This window comes from Microcaecilia unicolor, chromosome 5, assembly GCF_901765095.1.
Source record: "Microcaecilia unicolor chromosome 5, aMicUni1.1, whole genome shotgun sequence".
NCBI lineage: Eukaryota > Metazoa > Chordata > Amphibia > Gymnophiona > Siphonopidae > Microcaecilia > Microcaecilia unicolor.
Window position 1 is genome coordinate 112494854 of NC_044035.1, and position 18296 is coordinate 112513149.

At 44.3% G+C, this 18296-nt stretch overlaps 1 protein-coding gene across 3 annotated transcripts in view; it reads right to left on the reverse strand.

Moving 5' to 3' along the window:
• LOC115470217 (erlin-1-like) overlaps positions 1-18296 on the reverse strand; it is a 129796-nt gene that overhangs the window by 68770 nt on the left and 42730 nt on the right. Inside the window, exons 2-3 of one of the 3 annotated variants that reach the window (XM_030203198.1) lie at positions 17758-17761; positions 7760-7841 (exon numbers count right to left, since the gene is read on the reverse strand). The exons of 1 other annotated variant lie outside the window; for it this stretch is intronic. In XM_030203198.1, the coding sequence (XP_030059058.1) occupies positions 7760-7795 (36 nt within the window). In that variant the 5' untranslated portion in view covers positions 7796-7841; positions 17758-17761. The remainder of the gene's footprint in view (positions 1-7759; positions 7842-17757; positions 17762-18296) is intronic. One more of the 3 variants, XM_030203197.1, reaches the window with a different exon arrangement.

Here is an 18296-nt window from a genome sequence, read left to right on the forward strand (position 1 = left end):
TAATAGAGGAAGTTCATCAACCTAGTTGGTAAAAATGGTAGCACTACCGAACTATATTATATTTGGAGGACACCAAAAGAGGTCTTATCCACTAGCAAAGCAACAGACTGAGACCTTTTTTCCATTTAGAAGCATATATAAACCTTGTAAAAAGTTTCTTAACTACCTACAAGACGTCCTAAATTGGAGGTAGAAGGTTAAAGAAGGAAACTAGGCACTGCTCAAATTCCATGATGTTATAAGCAAGAGACCTGAGGACAGAACATAGAAGGTGTGGTGCCCTGGAAAGATTCAAAGCCTGACCAGAGAAAGAGCAGAATCTTAAAAAAAAAAAAAAAAAAAAAAAGGGAAACCAGTTCTGATGATGTCATCATGCTAGGTCTCCCTTAGGCTTTTTGCTATCACTGAGATGGATAGATAAGCAAAAGGAGGATCAGTTTTCTTATCTTTGCTGCTGTACTACAGCTGTAAACAAATGCCAACAATTTTCAAAATCTTTGATCAACTCAATCATCTTTTAAATTTGTCCAAAAAGTTTTACATATGGAAAAATGATCACTGCTTAAGATAAGTACTACTCAGATGAGAAATTACTTGAGGCATTAGGAAGAATACTTTGGCATATTTTCAGTTTTCATCCTAAGCTAATTGAGGGGAAGCTGAGTGAACTGAACAATAGAGGGGAAGCTTTGCAGCCTCTGACAAACAAGTCTATTTGAAGAGTGCCCCATTTCTGAAAAATGCAATGAAGAGTCTGAGGATTTAAGGACCACTCATGAGGTTGACGAATTGGGCAAAATGGTACAGACTATTATAAAGAAAAAATTATAGAGTATATTCAAAAGCATGGATTAATAAGACAAAACCAACATGGATTTAGTAAAGGGAAATCTTGCCTCACCAATCTATTACATTTCTTTGAAGGGGTGAACAAACGTGGATAAAGGTGAGTCGGTTGATATTGTCTATCTGGATATTCAAAAGGCATTCGACAAAGTACCTCATTAAAGAATCCAGAGGAAATTGGAGAGTCATGGGATAGGAGGCAGAGAATAGGGTTAAATGGTAGTTTTCTCAATGGAGAAGGGTAGATAGTGGGGTTCCCCAGGGGTCTGTGCTGGGACCGCTGCTTTTTAACATATTTATAAATGATCTAGAGATGGGAGTAATTAGTGAGGTAAATAAATTTGCTGACGACACAAAGTTATTCAAAGTTGTTAAATCGCAAACTCCAGTTTTGAATGATTGTTTGTTTAAAGCGCATTCATCTGTCATTAACCTTTTTAAAGGCTTGATTTGACTCATTTATGGTGTTCCATTCATTGGTTTACACAACAAACAGACTCCTGAAGCATTTTTCGCCGAAACACGGCTCTGTGTCAAGTCTTTTTTTAATTTTCATTTAACAACACATTTTATTACTCGTACCCACAGTGTATTGGGAGTGTCGTTTTGATCTCGCTACTTTTTGCTGTTTTTCTATTTACATATTTATAAATGACATTGAAATCAGGATGATGAGTGAGGTGATTAAATTTGCAGATAACACAAAACTATTCAAGGTTGTTAAAACACGTGTGGACTGTGAAATATTGCAGGAAGACTTAGGATATTGGAAGAATGGGCATCCAAATGGCAAATGAAATTTAATGTGGACAAATGCTAGGTGGTACACTTTGGAAAGTATAATCCGAATCATAGTTACCTGATGCTAGGGTTCACCTTGGGGGTCAGCAATCAAGAAAAAAAGATCTAGGTGTCTTTGTAGATATGCTGAAATCTTCTGCTCAATGTGTGGCGGCAGCCAAAAAAGCAAACAGGATGCTAGGAATTATTAGGAAAGAGATGGTAAATATCAAAAATACTATAATGCCTGTGTATTGCTCCATGGTGCTACCTCACCTTGAGTACTGCGTTCAGTTCTGGTCGCTGTATCTCAAAAAGATATAGTGAAATTTGAAAAAGTTCAAAGAAGAGTGACCAATATGATAAAGGGGATGGAACTCCTCTCATATAAGGAAAGGATAAAGAGGTTGGGGCTCTTCAGTTTGGAAAAGAGACGGATGAGGGGACATAAGATAGAGGTCTACAAAATCCTGAGTGGTGTAGAATGAGTATAAGTAAATCAATTTTTTTACTCGTTCCAAAAGTACAAAGACTAGGGGGCACTTAAGGACGTTACATGGAAATACATTTAAAACAAATTGGAGGAAATATTTTTTCACTCAACGAATAGTTAAGCTCTGGAACTCTTGCTGGAGGATGTGGTAACAGCGGTTAGCATATCTGGGTTTAAAAAAAAAGGTTTGGACAAGTTACTGAAGGAAAAGCCCATAGTCTGCTATTGAGACAGACATGGAGAAGCAACTGCTTGCCCTGGGATTGGCAGCATGGAGTTTTGCCATGATTTGGGTTCTGCCAGGTACTTGTGACCTGGCTTGGCCACTGTTGGAAAGAGGATACATAAAATATAAAAAGTGCAACAAAGAAATGCAAGACCTCACTTCCCGAGTGAAACAGCATGAGTCTTGTTCCTGCTTTTCAAATACTAAAAAGTGCATTTCTGAGCATACAAGATCTTCACGTTAGTAAACATCCATACGTCTTGCCATACTGGGACAGACAGGTCCATCAAGTCCAGCATCCTGTTTCCCAGATTACTAGCACCTGGTAAGATCCCAAAACAGTACAATACATCCTAGAAACAAGCAGCAGATCTTCCCCAAGTCCATCCTAATAATGGCCTATGGCCTTTTCCTTTAGGAAGCTTTCCAAACCCTTTTTAAACCCTGCTAAGCTAACTGCTTTTATCACATTCTCTGGCAATTAATTCCAGAGTTTTATTACATGTTGAGTGAAGAAATATTTTCTCCAGTTTGTTTTAAATGAACTACTTTGTAGCTTCATGGCATTTCCCCTAGACATAGTATTTTTGGAAAGAGTAAACAAGTGATTCACATTTACCCATTCCACTCATTATTTTATAGACCTCTATCATTATCTCCCCTCAGTCGTCTTTTCTCCAAGCTGAAGAGCCCTAACCGCTTCAGCCTTTCCTCATAGGGAAGACATCCCATCCCCTTTAACATTTCCGTCGCTCTTCTCTGTACCTTTTCTAATTCCACTATATCTTTTTTGAGATGCAGTGACCAGAACTGCACACAATATTCAAGGTGTGTCTCACCATGGAGCGATACAAAGGCATTACAGCGTCCTCATTTTTGTTTTCCATATCTTTCCTAATAATACCTAACATTCTATCTGCTTCCTTTGCCGCCGCCACCGCCACATACTGAGTAGAGGGTTTCAATGTATCAACGATGACACCTAGATCCCTTTCCTGGTTGGTAACATAGTAACATAGTAGTTGACGGCAGAAAAAGACCTGCATGGTCCCACCCAGTCTGCCCAACAAGATAAACTCACGTGTCATTTTTTGTGTATACCTTACCTTGATTTGTACCTGTCTTTTTCAGGGCACAGACCGTATAAGTCTGCCCAGCACTATCCCCACCTCCCAACCACCTGCCCCACCTCCCACCACCGGCTCTGGCACAGACCGTATAAGTCTGCCCAGCACTATCCCCACCTCCCACCGCCGGCTAAGCTTCTGGGGATCCCTTCCTTCTGAGGAGGATTCCTTTATGTTTATCCCACGCATGTTTGAATTCCGTTACCGTTTTCCTGGTTGGTGACTCCTAATGTGGAACCTTGCATCACGTAACTATAGTTCAGGTTCCTCTTTCGCACATGCATCACTTTGTACTTGCTCACATTAAACATAACCTGCCATTTGTATGTCCAGTCTCACAGTCTCGTATGGTCCTCTTGTAATTTTTCACAATCCTTTTGCAATTCAACAACTTTGAATAACTGTGTGTAGTCAGCAAATTTAATTACCTCACTAGTTACTCCCATCAGCGGTCCCAGCACAGACCTCTTCTCCATTGAGAATACAGACCATTTAACCCTACTCTGTTTTCTATCTTTTAACCAGTTTTAATCCACAATAGAACACTACCTCCTATCCCATGACTCTCCAATTTCTTCTGGAGTCTTTCATGAGGTACTTTGTCAAATGTCTTTTGAAAATCCAGATAGACAGTATCAACCGGCTCACCTTTATCCACATGTTAGTTCACCCCTTCAAAGAATTGTAGTAGATTGGTGAGGCAAGATTTCCCTTCACTAAATCCATGTTGGCTTTGTCTCATCAATCCATGATTTTGAATATGCCCTGTAATTTTGTTCTTTAGATTTGCCCAGCACAGACGTCAGGCTCACCGGTTTATAATTTCCCGATTCACCTCTGGAACCTTTTTAAAAAATTGGCCACCCTCCAATCTTCCGGTACCATGCTTGATTTTCAAGATAAATTACATATTACTAATAATAGTTCTGCAAGTTCATTTTTCAAGTACTCTAGGATGAATACCATCCGGTCCAGGCGATTTGATACTTTTCAATTTGTCAAATTGCCCCATTACATCTTTCAGGTTTATACAGGTTTCATTCAGTTTCTCTGATTTGTCAGCTTTGAATACCATTTCTGGCACCGGTATCTCTCCCAAATCTTCCTTGATGAAGACCAAAGCAAATAATTCATTTAATCTCTCCGCTATAGTTTTGTGTTCCCTGAGTGCCCTGATTTTTTTTACTGGCTTCTTGCTTTTAATGTACCTAAAAAAGATTTTACAATGTGTTTTTGTCTCAAACACAATCTTTTTTTTTTTTTTCAAAGTCCTTCTTTGCTTTCCCTATCAGTGCTTTGCATTTGACTTGCAATTCCTTATGCCGTTTCTTTTAGCTCTAATAGCTTCCTTCATCTCACTTTTTAACCATGCTGGCTGTTGCTCGGCTTCCTTCCTCCTTTTTAATACATGGAAAATAACTGGCCTGGGCTTCCAAGGATGGCATTTTTGAACAGCTTCCACAACTGATGTAAATTGTTGACCTTCACAGTTGTTCACGTTTTTTTTTTTTCATTGTTCTTCTCATTTTATCATAGTCTCCTTTTTGAAAGTTGCTAACTTATTGGATTTCCTGTGTTTACTTACTCCAGAGCACATATAAAATTATTATGATCACTGTTATCAAGCGGCTCCAGCATTATTACCTCTTGCACCAGATTATGCGCTTCACTAAGAAATTTTCCTCCTCTTATTGGTTCCTGTACCAGCTGTTCCATAAAGCAGTCCTTGATCTCATCAAGAAATGTTACCTCCCTAGCATGCCCTGATGTTACAGACTCTCTTTCTCGTCTGACCATCCCCTATGCCCCACCCAGACTTCTCCGCTCCATCAATGATCATCAACTCGTTCTTCCCAGCCCCAAAACTGCATATTACTAATCCACAAGGAACACTGCATTCCTTTTCCTTTCTCCTTTCATCTGGAACTCACTCCCTAGTCAACTCCATAGCAATCTCTCTTTAAACACCTTTAAAGTTAATTTAAAAACTTTTCTCTTTAAACAGGCTTTTGGGGACACAGGGTAATGGACCAGCCAGCATAGGATTTTAGTCTCTATTGTTACCCTAACCCTGCCTTTATTCTTTTGAAATGTGAATGAATATCTTTTCTATTATTTATATGGTGTTTCTTTCCTTTGTCCTATTAATATATTTTGTAATTTTTATGTAAACCACTCTGCTCTGCCCTGGCAATCACCGCGGTATAGCAAGTTTTAATAAACATAAATAAACATTTACCCAGTCAATATCGGGGTAATTGAAATCACCTATTATTACTGTGTTCCCCAGTTTGTTAGCCTCCCTAATTCCTGATAACATTTCTACATCTGTCTGTTCATCCTGGCCAGGTGGACAGTAGTACACTCCTATCACTATCCTTCCCCTTTACACATGGAATTTCAATCCATGGGGATTCCAAAATATGTTCTGTATCCTGCAGATTTTTCAATCTATTTGATTCAAGGCCCTCCTTAACATACAGTGCTACCCCCTCCACAAATTCAATCCTACCCTATCACTATGATATAATTTTTACCCTGGTATGACAGTGTCCCGTTGGTTATCCTCCTTCCACCAGGTCTCAGAGATGCCTATTATATCTAACTTTTCAATTAGTGCAATATATTCTAACTCTCCCGTCTTATTTCTTAGGCTTCTGGCATTCGCATATAGACATTTCAAATTGTGCTTGTTGTTCCTATTTACATCTTGCTCAGCAGTCGACAGTGATAATTTGCAATCTTTTGTCAGCTTTCTATTTACAATCTTTTGTCTGCTTTTTATTTAAAGACACCTGGTCTACTATGGTCTCTATTGTAACATCGCTTTCTGGATACCTTAACTTCCCTGTTTTGGTGAAATCTTTGAAAGATACCTTGTTCCGAACCATGTGCTTTTGAACGACTGTCGGCCTTTCCCCGGTTTCTAGTTTAAAGTTTACAATCTGCTCTACCTCCTTGCCTTACTGACTTAAAGCATGATTAAGTTGGGGGGGGGGGGGGGGGAGAGTTATCAATGTCGGCTACTGTTAAGTCAGGTTATTTTAGCACAGGCTCTCATTGCATAAAATGAGACCCTATGCTAAAATAACCCAACTAAACAGTAGCCCATGTTGATAACTTCCCCTTTAAATGGATTTGATTAAAATAAAAAATTTCACCTTGCTTCCTGAATATCAACTTAAATTATGAACTATATCAAATCTACTCAGTTTGAAATCCAAATCAAATGTTGCAGTAGAAACAAATCTATACAAGGAAAATAAACCAAAGGATTACATCCAAAGACACCTGTGCACTTCTGATGCATGATATTTAATTGGTATGCAGATTTTAAAAAGCGCCCTTTTACAAAGAAACCCACAAAAGAAAAAAACAGCAATACTACCAAACTAAAATTATAGCAGAAAATTAGAGGAAAAAAAGAAGGTAATTCTTGGCTTCTAATATTTTGCAAGCCCAGTGTCCCAAGAGGGGTATGCAAAGGGTACAACTATGCTCTCAGTTTTAAGTATGGTAGGTGAAAAGCCGAACGCTATTTAAGTCTAGACTGGCTATTACTACTACAAGCCTCTCTCTGGGATTTTTCAAAATCAAAATATAGCTCTATAACTTCATTAGAAAAAAAGTGACGTGACCAATTTTTTTGTTTGCTATTGAGGATGGGTAAGGGACCTCTGAAGTGGGGGTACTGGATATAAACCAATCAGAATAACACATTCTCAGGTAATTGTTCTAGACCACAGACTACATGAATTCATCCCATTTTATTATACTTTAAATGGCTAAAAATAGCCCTTACAAAAATTGTTCGCTCAATATACGGATCAATTTACACATATACAGCCTCTATCAGTGTTAAGCAATTGCTGCTTGATAAGGCACTCCCAAAGGGAAGGTCAGGGAGAGGTCTGCACTTATGTGCTCAACTAGTAGGTGTAAAATGTGAGAACATAATTTTCTTGGGGAATTTGCAATGTGAAAGCATATGCATTAAATCTGGTGAAGTGCACAAAATGAAAAATACATATATTTTTCTATCCATGTGTGCAGATATAAAATTATTCCCACATGCAAGAACACAATTCACAACTGCATTCAGAAAGAGCTTATTAGACATTTTCTGGCACGAAAAATGTTCAACATAAGAAAAGCATAACTCTCCTTCTATAGTTGGGTTTTTCTCATGAAAATTCACAACTCATTATGCAATTCACTCCTAGCCAAAGTACAGCAACAGAATTTCCACATTGAAGTAGCTCCAAATCCCCATGACAAATGTCTAACCTGAACAGATCTGTAAGAGGTGAGGAAGGGAAACATAATGTGATAACCTGGTCCACATGGATTATTCAATAGTGCACCACCTCTGGAACAAACAGAAAACAGAAAATGTGTGGTTTCAAAAATATCCTCTGAGAATATTACAATGTATAAATAACAATTTTAATACTGTAGTAGCAATTTTAAGATTTTATTTATGGCTTGATATACACAGCGGTTTACATTGCTTATAATAATTTTGAAATTAAAAGAAAAGAACTGCAATAATTCTGACAGAAAAGATAATACAGACATTCATACAAGAGACATATTATATCAAAACACAACAGTGCATTTAGTTTCTTTTCACTTTCTCTCCCAGGCACCACAAACCCAATGCGCCTCCTCAATCACTCGTAAATGCCTGTTGAAAAAACCATGTCTTTAGCAGGGATTTAAAGGTCTTATAAATTGAATTCAACACGCAGGGATAAAGGTAAAGAATTCTACAAGTGAGGAACAGTAAAGAAAAAAGCACTCTGACGAGTAACTTCAAGATGACCAAAGCGAGGTCCTGGCAGGACCATTCGATGATCATTAATTGCATGGAGAATCCTTATGGGGGTGAATATGGGATTGTCAATGAAGAGAGATATTGCGGTGAGTCCTGACGGAATGTCTTAAAACCCAATAGTAGCGCTTTGAATTTGATATGGTAGGCAACTGGTAGCCAGTGGTGATCCTGTAAAACAGGTGTGACATGGTCAAATTTTTGTAAGTGACAAAAGAAGATGAATAGCCATATTCTGTAGTGTCTGGAGTCTTGCAAGGAAAAATTAGTTATTATTCTCCTGTTTTTGAGAATTCAAAGATACCCTGCTACCGCCAATGTGGGAGGAACTCATGCAGCTCACAGTAAGTAAAAAAAAATTGCTCCAATGAATGCAGAACAAACAATAAACATGTGAAAAACTGGAACACTAACCCTGAACCTAGAAACAACAAGAGATAAGCAGAAATTTCCAGGGAGGGCCTCTGGATTGATCTGTCGGGACTAATGGAAAGAAAATTATCAGGTAATAACTAATTTTTCCTTCCATAGCGTCCCACAGATCAATCCAGAGACTGGTGGGATGTATCCAAGCAGTTCTTAATCAGGTCGGGACTACGAGATCCCAGTTTGTAGCACAGATGATCCGAACGCAGCCTCAGCCCTTGTCGATACGTCTAACCTATAGTGCTTTGCAAAAGTATGCACCGAGGACCAAGTAGCCGATCTACAAATCTCCTCCAAAGACACCGACCTAGACTCCGCCACCAAAGTCGCCTGCGCCCTCGTGGAATGAGCTCGTAACTGCGCCAGAGGCTCTTTACCAAACGCAATATATGCCGAGGCAATCGTTTCCTTCAACCAGCGAGCCACCGTTGCCTTTGAAGCTTGCTGTCCTCTCTTTTGTCCCGCAAAAAGGACAAACAGATGATCTGAACATCTGAAATCATTCGTTACTTCCAAATACTTGATAATAGCCCTTTTAACATTCAGACACCGAAGCGCCCGAAACTCTGTCGGATGATCCTCCCTCCGAAAAGAGGGAAGAGAGAGCTGCTGATTCAAATGGAAACGAGAAACAACCTTAGGCAGAAAGGATGGCACTGTGCACAAAGACACCCCTGCTTCCGTAAAACGAAGAAACAGATCTCTACAGGACAAAGCCTGAATCCTGAATCTCTGATACTCGCCTAGCTGAAGAAATAGCCACCAAAAACATGGTCTTCAGCGTCAAATCCTTAATCAACAGACGCAACAGAGGCTCAAAAGGAGGCCGCTGCAAAGCTTGCAGCACCAAATTCAAATTCCACTCCGGAAAAAGAGGTAATCGCGGAGGGCGCAAATGATTGACCCCCCGCAAAAAGCGAACAATATCAGGGTGAGAGGCTAAGGCAGAACTACTTAACCGACCCCGAAAACATGCCAAGGCCGCAACTTGAACCTTCAAAGAGTTCAAGGACAGACAGTCAAGCCCATCCTGCAAAAAAGCCAAGATCGAAGACACCGGTGCCGAAAAAGCCGCACACGATGCTTCAAAGGTCCTCCACACCCTAGCATACGCTGTCGAGGTGGAACGCTTCCTAGCTCTCAACATAGTGGCTATTACCCTATCCGGATAACCCTTCTTCCTCAAAGTCACCCGCTCAATAGCCAGGCTGTAAGACCAAACAGGGAGGGATCTTCCATAAGGATAGGACCTGGACGCAACAGACCCCGCCGAATGGGAAATCGCAACGGACTGCCGACTCGAAGGCGCACTAGGTCCGCATACCACGGATGCCGGGGCCAATCCGGCCCCACAAAGATCACTTGACCTGGGTGACACGCCACCCGGCCCAATATCCTGCCTATCATGGGCCACGGCGGAAAAACATACAGTAGAACTGACTGAGGCCACGGCTGAAGAAACGCATCTATCCCCCGAGACTGGGGATCCCTGCCACGGCTGAAAAAGAGCGGCACCTTGGTAGTGTCCGCCCGCGCCATCAGATCCATTGCCGGAACTCCCCACCTGTTCGGAGAGCTCCCACTCTCCCGGATCCAACAAATGCCGACTCAGAAAATCCGCCTCGGTATTTAGCGCTCCCGCTATGTGCGCCGCTGACCACTGAGTCAGATGCTGCTCCACACAACGGCAAATACATATCGCCTCCTTCGCCAGTGGGAGACTCCTGGTACCTCCCTGCCGATTGACATAGGCTACCGCCGTCGCATTGTCGGATAGCACGCGGACTGGCTTCCCTCTCAGAACCAACAGGAAGGCCTGTAATGCCAGCCGCACCGCTCAGAGTTCCAAGCGATTGATGGACCAAGAAGTCTCCTCCAGCGACCAAGCACCCTGCGCTGTGAGACCCCGACAGTGGATGCCCCATCCTGACAGACTGGCATTCGTAGTCACCACTACCCAGTCCAGAACCGCCAGAGGCATCCCCAGCTTCAACTTGTCGGCACTGAGCCACCAACGCATTTCCATCCGAACCATTGGATCCCAGGACAACTGAACTGAGCAATCCTCCGACACCGGAGACCATCGGCTCAAGAGAGACTTTTGCAGAGGCCTCATGTGACTCCTGGCCCATGGAACCACCTCCAGCGTGGCCGCCCTAGATCCCAACACCTGCACATAGTCCCAGGTCTTGGGAGCCGGACTGCACAACAAACTCAATCTGAGACTGAGTCAGATGCTGGAGGAGTGGCCTAGTGGTTAGGGTGGTGGACTTTGGTCCTGGGGAACTGAGGAACTGAGTTCAATTCCCACTTCAGGCACAGGCAACTCCTTGTGACTCTGGGCAACTCACTTAACCCTCCATTGCCCCATGTAAGCCGCATTGAGCCTGCCATGAGTGGGAAAGCGCGGGGTACAAATGTAAAAAAAAAAAAAAATCTGAGACTGCAGCTTCACCCTCTGGATCTCTGGCAAAAAGACTCTGCCCACCCGGGTGTCGAACAGCAGTCCAAGGTACTCTAAGGACTGAGAGGGACGCAATCGGCTCTTCTCCAAGTTGATAATCCATCCCAACGACCGCAGCAGGCTGACAACCTTGTCCATCGCCTGAACGCTGTCCTGAAAAGACGGAGCCCTTATCAACCAGTCGTCGAGATAAGGATGCACTTGCACCCCCTCTTGTTGCAGAAACGCTGCGACTACGACCATGATCTTGGAAAACGTCCAAGGAGCAGTAGCGAGCCCGAAGAGAAGTGCCTGGAACTGAAAATGCTGTCCCAACACTGCAAAGCGCAGAAATCTGTGATGAAGCCAGATAGGAATGTGCAAGTAAGCCTCTTTGAGGTCGAACGACATCAGAAACTCCCCGGGCTGAACTGCAGCTATAACGGTGTGCAGCGTTTCCATACGAAAATGCCGCACCTGCAACGCTTTATTTACGCCCTTGAGATCGAGGACCGGACGAAACAACCCTCCTTTCTTTGGAACGACAAAATTAATGGAATAATGCCCCCGACCCCACTGAGAGACTGGCACGGGAACCACCACTCCCAAGTAAATCAAATTTTGCAACGTTTCTCTGTCCACCATCCTCTTTTTTGCAGAGTTGCAAGGAGATACCACGAAAAACTCTGAAGGGTCTCGAACCAACTCCAGCTTGTAACCATCTCTTATCACCTCTAATACCCATTTGTCTGACGTGACCCTGGCCCATTCTTCCCGAAAAAGGGATAGCCGCCCCCCCCCCTATTGACTCTGGAAGATGGACCAAGGCCCCATCATTGGGTACGCGACCCTGTGGTGGGTCTAGAGGTCGCGCCACCTGAGCGGTGCTCTCCCCAAAAAGGCTGTTGCTTTGGAGGAAAACGGGGGTTAGAAAAGGAAATCGACCTGCCCGGCCGATAACGCCTGGCCTCGCAAAACCGATCCAGAGAAGGGCCCGCACGAAACGCCAATCTAGGCCTATCCTCTGGCAACCGAAGTCCCTTAGAATCACCTAAATCCTTAACAATCTGATCCAGCTCGGCACCAAACAACAACTTACCCTTAAAAAGGCAAGTGAGCCAGACACGACTCGGAAGCCGTATCTGCTAACCAGTGACGCAGCCACAACCATCGGCGAGCTACCACTGCCAAGGCAATCTCCTTGGCCGAAGCCCGAAGAATATCATACAAGTCTGCCAAATACGCCAGACCAGACTCAAGCTCCGGAAAATGAGCCACAAGTTCCTCAGGAGAGGACGCCTTCTGCACCCAAGACAGACATGCTCTAGCAGAATAGGACCCGCAGATCGACGCCTGCAAGCACAAAGCTGCCACTTCAAAGGAAGCCTTCAAGGAAGGCTCCAGCCTTCTATCCTGCGGGTCCTTAAGGGCCGTCCCGCCCTCAACCGGCAACGTAGTCTTCTTAGTCACCGCCGTGATCAGAGAATCTACCGCGGGCAAACGTAATTCTTCTCTTTCTCCTTCAAGAAGAGGATATAAACGCGTCATGGCCCAAGCCACGCGCAAACCCACGTCCCGAGTGTCCCACTGGGCCGCAATGAGAACCCTCATAGCCTCATGAACATGAAATGTACGGGACGACCGCTTAGTCCCTGACATAATAGAGGGACCCGAAGAAGAGGGGTCACTGTCGTCCGGAGAAGAAATGTTCAGGATCTCCAAGGCCTTGACAATGAGATTCGCCAATTCGTCCTGACAAAACAACCGCGTCACCGTGGGGTCATCACCCCCCTCATACTGAGACTGCCCCTCCTCCGCCACCACTGACTGGGTAAGTTGGGAAACATCCAACAACGGGCCATCATCTACATCGGAAAAAAATGACCGAGCGTCTGCCTCTTGTAAATCCACGCAAGGTCTCTTAGCCACCAGGGGAGAAGAACCCAAAACGTTGTCCTGAGGGCCCGCGAAGTCACTGCCACAGTCCAGAACCCCCCCCCCCGACCTTTTCAATAAAAAGGCCCTATATAATATAAGTGCAAACTCGGGGGAAAATGGCACCCCCGATTCCCCAGCCTGAAATCCTGTCAGTGGAACCACCATCGACCGCTGTTCATCTGTGACGGGAGGCCCTGAACCCTGCAATGTGCCTGTGTCCAAAATGGCGCCCAGATCACCTCCCAAAGCCCACGAGCCGCACCAGACTTCGCTTTCGCTCCCCCGGCCACACTAAACTCCCCATCAGCTGATTTAGAATCAGCTGTTTTCCACGCTGCTGAGTCGGAAGCCTTTCGCTCCTTCAAAGAAGCAACTGTGCCGAAATCGTCCGCCGGAGGGCGAGAAGAAAAACGGCTGGAGGAAGACAATGGGGCTGACTGAGTTGTAGCCCGATCCTGACGCTCCAAGCCCCGGAGAAACCCGAGGACAAAAATCGCAGGAGCCAGACGCTGCTCTCCGGTTCCCGCACCGGGAGCAGCGCTTCATGGATTCTGAAGGGGCTGCCATGTGCCCTGAGTAAATTCTTCAGAACCAGCCCCTCTACCCGCAGCACAACGGCCCCCACCCAATGCCTGAGCAGACTTCTGCTCACTGTGAATGCCGAGGACCAGCAACACTAAATTTAAAGAGGTATTACCCCCCCCCCCTTTTTTTTTTTTAGTCAAAAAGACAGGAGAGTACACTCACGAATCCTGGGCAAGAAACCAGCAGGCGGGGGGAGAAATGGAGGGACCTGGCACCACCATGTAGCCGTGCTCAGCCAAAGCGAGCCCTCAACCCACATAAGAAGTTCTATCTCCACCTGCTGGTAGACGCACACAACCCACCAGTCTCTGGATTGATCTGTGGGACGCTATGGAAGCAGGGATTTAGAGATACCTAAGTAAATAATATTGCAGTAATCCAACCGTGTTATAAATAGACAGGAGTGAAAAGAATCATGGTCAAAGAAAGACCAAACCAATCACAACTGACGTTAAAAAAAAAGAAATCCCACAACCTGTGACTTGTGGCTCAAAAGTGAGACTGGAGTCTAATAGTACTCCTAACTACCTAAAACTGACCACTTACTAATTCCTACTATCCCTCTTTTGTTATTTAAGAGGGAAAGTAAGAATTGGTAAGTGGTCAGTAAGCCAACAGGCCACTGTCTTGTCACAATTCAAAACAAGACGAGGATCTGAGAGCCACTGGGAAATGGCATGTAAACAGCTTTGCTGAGGTAAAAGATCTAAATTGGATGGATTAACCTTGTATAATAGTAAGACATCATCGGCGTATATATGAAATGAGACACAAATTTCCTGTACGAGTAGAGCAAGAGGGCTCAGAAAGATATTAAACAGAAGAGATGAGATTATAGAACCCTGAGGCACTCCACACACTAATGGCTTATTTTCAGAGGTAGAACATTTAGAGGTGATATGAAATGATCGATTGAGAAGAAATTATTGAAACCACTAGAGAACCACACCTGAGATCCCTAGTGAACGAAGCTATGAAAGTAATATAGCATGGTCCACTAAATCAAAAGCCACAGAGAGATCAAGTTAAATTGCTAAAGTAATGCAATGGGCATCCAACTGCGATCTTATTTTGCTAAGGACTGAAGCTAAAATAGTTTCTGTGCTACAAGTGGTGCTAAAGCCTGACTGCCGGGGATGTACTATCAATTTCTGGTCTATAAATTGACAACTGTAGAAAAATAACTTTCTCCACCACTTTGGAAAGAAAACACAGATTTGACACAGGCATATAGCTAATGGGGAGAAATGAGTCCAAATTTATGTTTTGTTTTTCAGAATAGTTCTCACAGAGGCCACCTTCCAGTCTGGAGAAACCTGACCAGATGCCAAACTAGAATTCACAACAGCCAGCAAAAAAGGAGTTAACGGCAAGTTAGACAACTTAAGCCATGATAAACGAAATGGGTCCAGAGAACAAAAAGTTGACTTCATAGCTGTTAGTATTTTACACAAAGAGAACAGAGTCTGTGGAGTAAAATTGTTCCACTGAGATGGGAGACTTGAAGATAGCCTGCTGTTAAATGTGTAATTTTGATCAGGACACTGTAAAGTGGAGGAAATAGGAAAAGAGGAGCATAGTTTGTCAATCTTTTCATCAAAGAAATCTGCCAAGGTGCTGGAAGAGGAAATAACAGTAGAACTCAGGGTCCTTACGTACCAATGAAGCATAGATCGTATGAAGCTCCTTCACTGGATTAATAGACTTTTTAATTCTATTAGAAAAATACATTTGCTTGGCCCTGCAAAGCTGATGATTAAATTGGCGATGTCTAAGACGACATATGTATAAATCAGTGGACTGTTTAGATTGCCTCAACTGACATTCTGCCTGACAGTATTGGCATTTCAGTAGTCTCAGACCACTGTGATACCAAGGTTGACTATAATGTTTTGCACCAGTCGTACTTACCAGTGGGGTCAATTCATTATAAGCTCCAGAAATGGTAGAATACAGCTAAGATACTTACCTGTAGCAGGTATTCTCCGAGGACAGCAGGCTGATTGTTCTCACATGTGGGTCGACATCCATGTTGGCCCAGGAATCGGACGGCATTTTGCAAGCAAAATATAAAAAAAGTTTTGCCAGAGTCTTCTGGCGCGCGTGCAGCGTGCGGACTGATTTCCCGCCCGTCGCTGACCGCGTTTCCTCAGTTAAATCAAAAAGCATAAAGAGAAGCAAGTAACTCCAAAGGGGAGGTGGGCGGGTTTGTGAGAACAATCAGCCTGCTGTCCTCGGAGAATACCTGCTACAGGTAAGTAATTTTGCTTTCTCCGAGGACAAGCAGGCTGCTTGTTCTCACATGTGGGGTATCCCTAGCCCCCAGGCTCACTCAAAACAATGAACATTGGTCAATTGGGCCTCACAACGGCAAGGACATAACAGAGATTGACCTGAAACCATAAACAACTGAGAGTGCAGCCTGGAACAGAACAAAAATGGGTCTAGGGGGGTGGAGTTGGATTCTAAACACCGAACAGATTCTGCAGCACTGACAGCCCAAACCGGGTATCCTGCTGTAGGCAGTAGTGAGATGTGAATGTGTGAACTGATGACCACGTTGCAGCCTTCCAAACCTCTTCAATGGAGGCTGACTTTAAGTGAGCCACTGACGCAGCCATGGCTCTAACATTGTGAGCCGTAACATGGTCCTCCAGATTCAGCCCAGCTTGGGCATAAGTGAAGGAAATGCAATCTGCTAGCCAATTGGAGATAGTGCGTTTTCCGATGGCGACTCCCCTCCTGTTGGGATCGAAAGAAACAAACAACTGGGCAGACTGTCTAAAGGGCTTTGTCCACTTCACGTAAAAGGCCAATGCTCTCTTGCAGTCCAAGGTATGCAAACTGCTTTTGCCAGGGCGGGTATCAGGACGGGGAAAAAATGTTGGCAAGACAATTGACTGGTTCAGATGGAACTCTGACACCACCTTTGGCAGGAACAGAGTGCATGCGGAGGACTACTCTGTTGTGATTAAATTTGATATAAGGTGCATGTACGACCCTACGAGCTGAAGTAACAGCCACCAAGAAAATGACCTTCCAGGTCAAGTACTTCAGATGTATTCAGTGGCTCAAAAGGAGCTTTCATCAGCTGGGTGAGAATGACGTTGAGATCCCATGACACTGGTGGAGGTCTGACAGGGGGCTTTGACAAAAGCAAACCTCTCATGAAGCAAACAACCAAAGGCTGTCCAGAGATAGGCTTACCCTCCACACAGCGATGATAGACACTAATCGCACTAAGATGAACCCTTACTGAGTTGGTTTTGAGGCCAGACTCTGTTAAGTGTAGAGGGTATTCAAGTAGGGTCTGTGTAGGACAAGAAAGAGGATCTAGGGCCTTGCTATCACACCAGACGGCAAACTGCCTCCATTTGAAAGAGTAACACCTCTTCGTGGAATCTTTTCTGGAAGCAGGCAAGACTCGGGAGACACCCTCTGAAAAACCCAAGGAGGTGAATTCTAAGCTCTCAACATCCAGGCCGTGACAGCCAGAGACTGGAGGTTGGGATGTAGAAGCGACCCCTCATTCTGTGTGATGAGGGTTGGAAAACAGTCCAATCGCCACGGTTCCTCTGAGGACAACTCCATAAGAAGAGGGAACCAAATCTGATGCGGCCAGAAGGGTGCAATCAGGATCATGGTTCCGCAGTCTTGCATGAGTTTCAGCAAAGTCTTCCCTACTACAGGTATGGGAGGATACGCATACAGAAGGCCTGTCCCTCAATGTAGGAGAAAAGCATCTGACGCTAGTCTGTTGTGGGCCTGAAGCCTGGAACAGAACTGAGGGAACTTGTGATTGAGCTGAGTGGCAAAAAGATCCACCGAGGGGGTGCCCCACGCTCAGAAGATCTTGCGGATTATGCCCATGTTCAATGACCACTCGTGAGGTTGCATTATCCTGCTCAACCTGTCGGCCAGACTGTTGTTTATGTCTGCCAGATAAGTGGCCTGGAGAAACATGCCGTGACGGCGAGCCCAAAGCCACATCTGGACGGCTTCCTGACACAGAGGGTGAGATCCGGTGCCCCACTGCTTGTTGGTATAATACATGGCAACCTGTCTGTCTGAATTAAAATGATTTGGTTGGACAGCTGATCTCTGAAAGCCTTTAGAGCGTTCCAGATCGCTCTTAATTCCAGGAGGTTGATCTGCAGACCTTTTTCCTGAAAGGACCAGGCTCCCTGCGTGTGGAGCCCAACTACATTCGCTCCCCACCCCAGGAGAGATGCATCCGTCGTCAGCACTTTTCGTGGCTGAGGAACTTGGAATGGTTGCCCTAAAGTCAAATTGTATCAAATCTCCCACCACTGAAGAGAATTCCGAAAGTCGGTGACAGATTACATCCTCTAGATCCCCCGCAGCTTCAAACCACTGGAAAGCTAGGGTCCATTGAGCTGATCTCATATGTAGACGTGCCATGGGCATTACATGAACTGTGGAGGCCATGTGCCCCAGAAGTCTCAACATCTACCGAGCCGTGACCTTCTGAGACGCTCGAACCATGGACACTAGGGACAGAAGGTTGTCCTCCCTCGCCTCGGGGAGATAAATTCGAGCTGAGTGTTCAGCAGAGCTCCAATGAATTCCAATTTTTG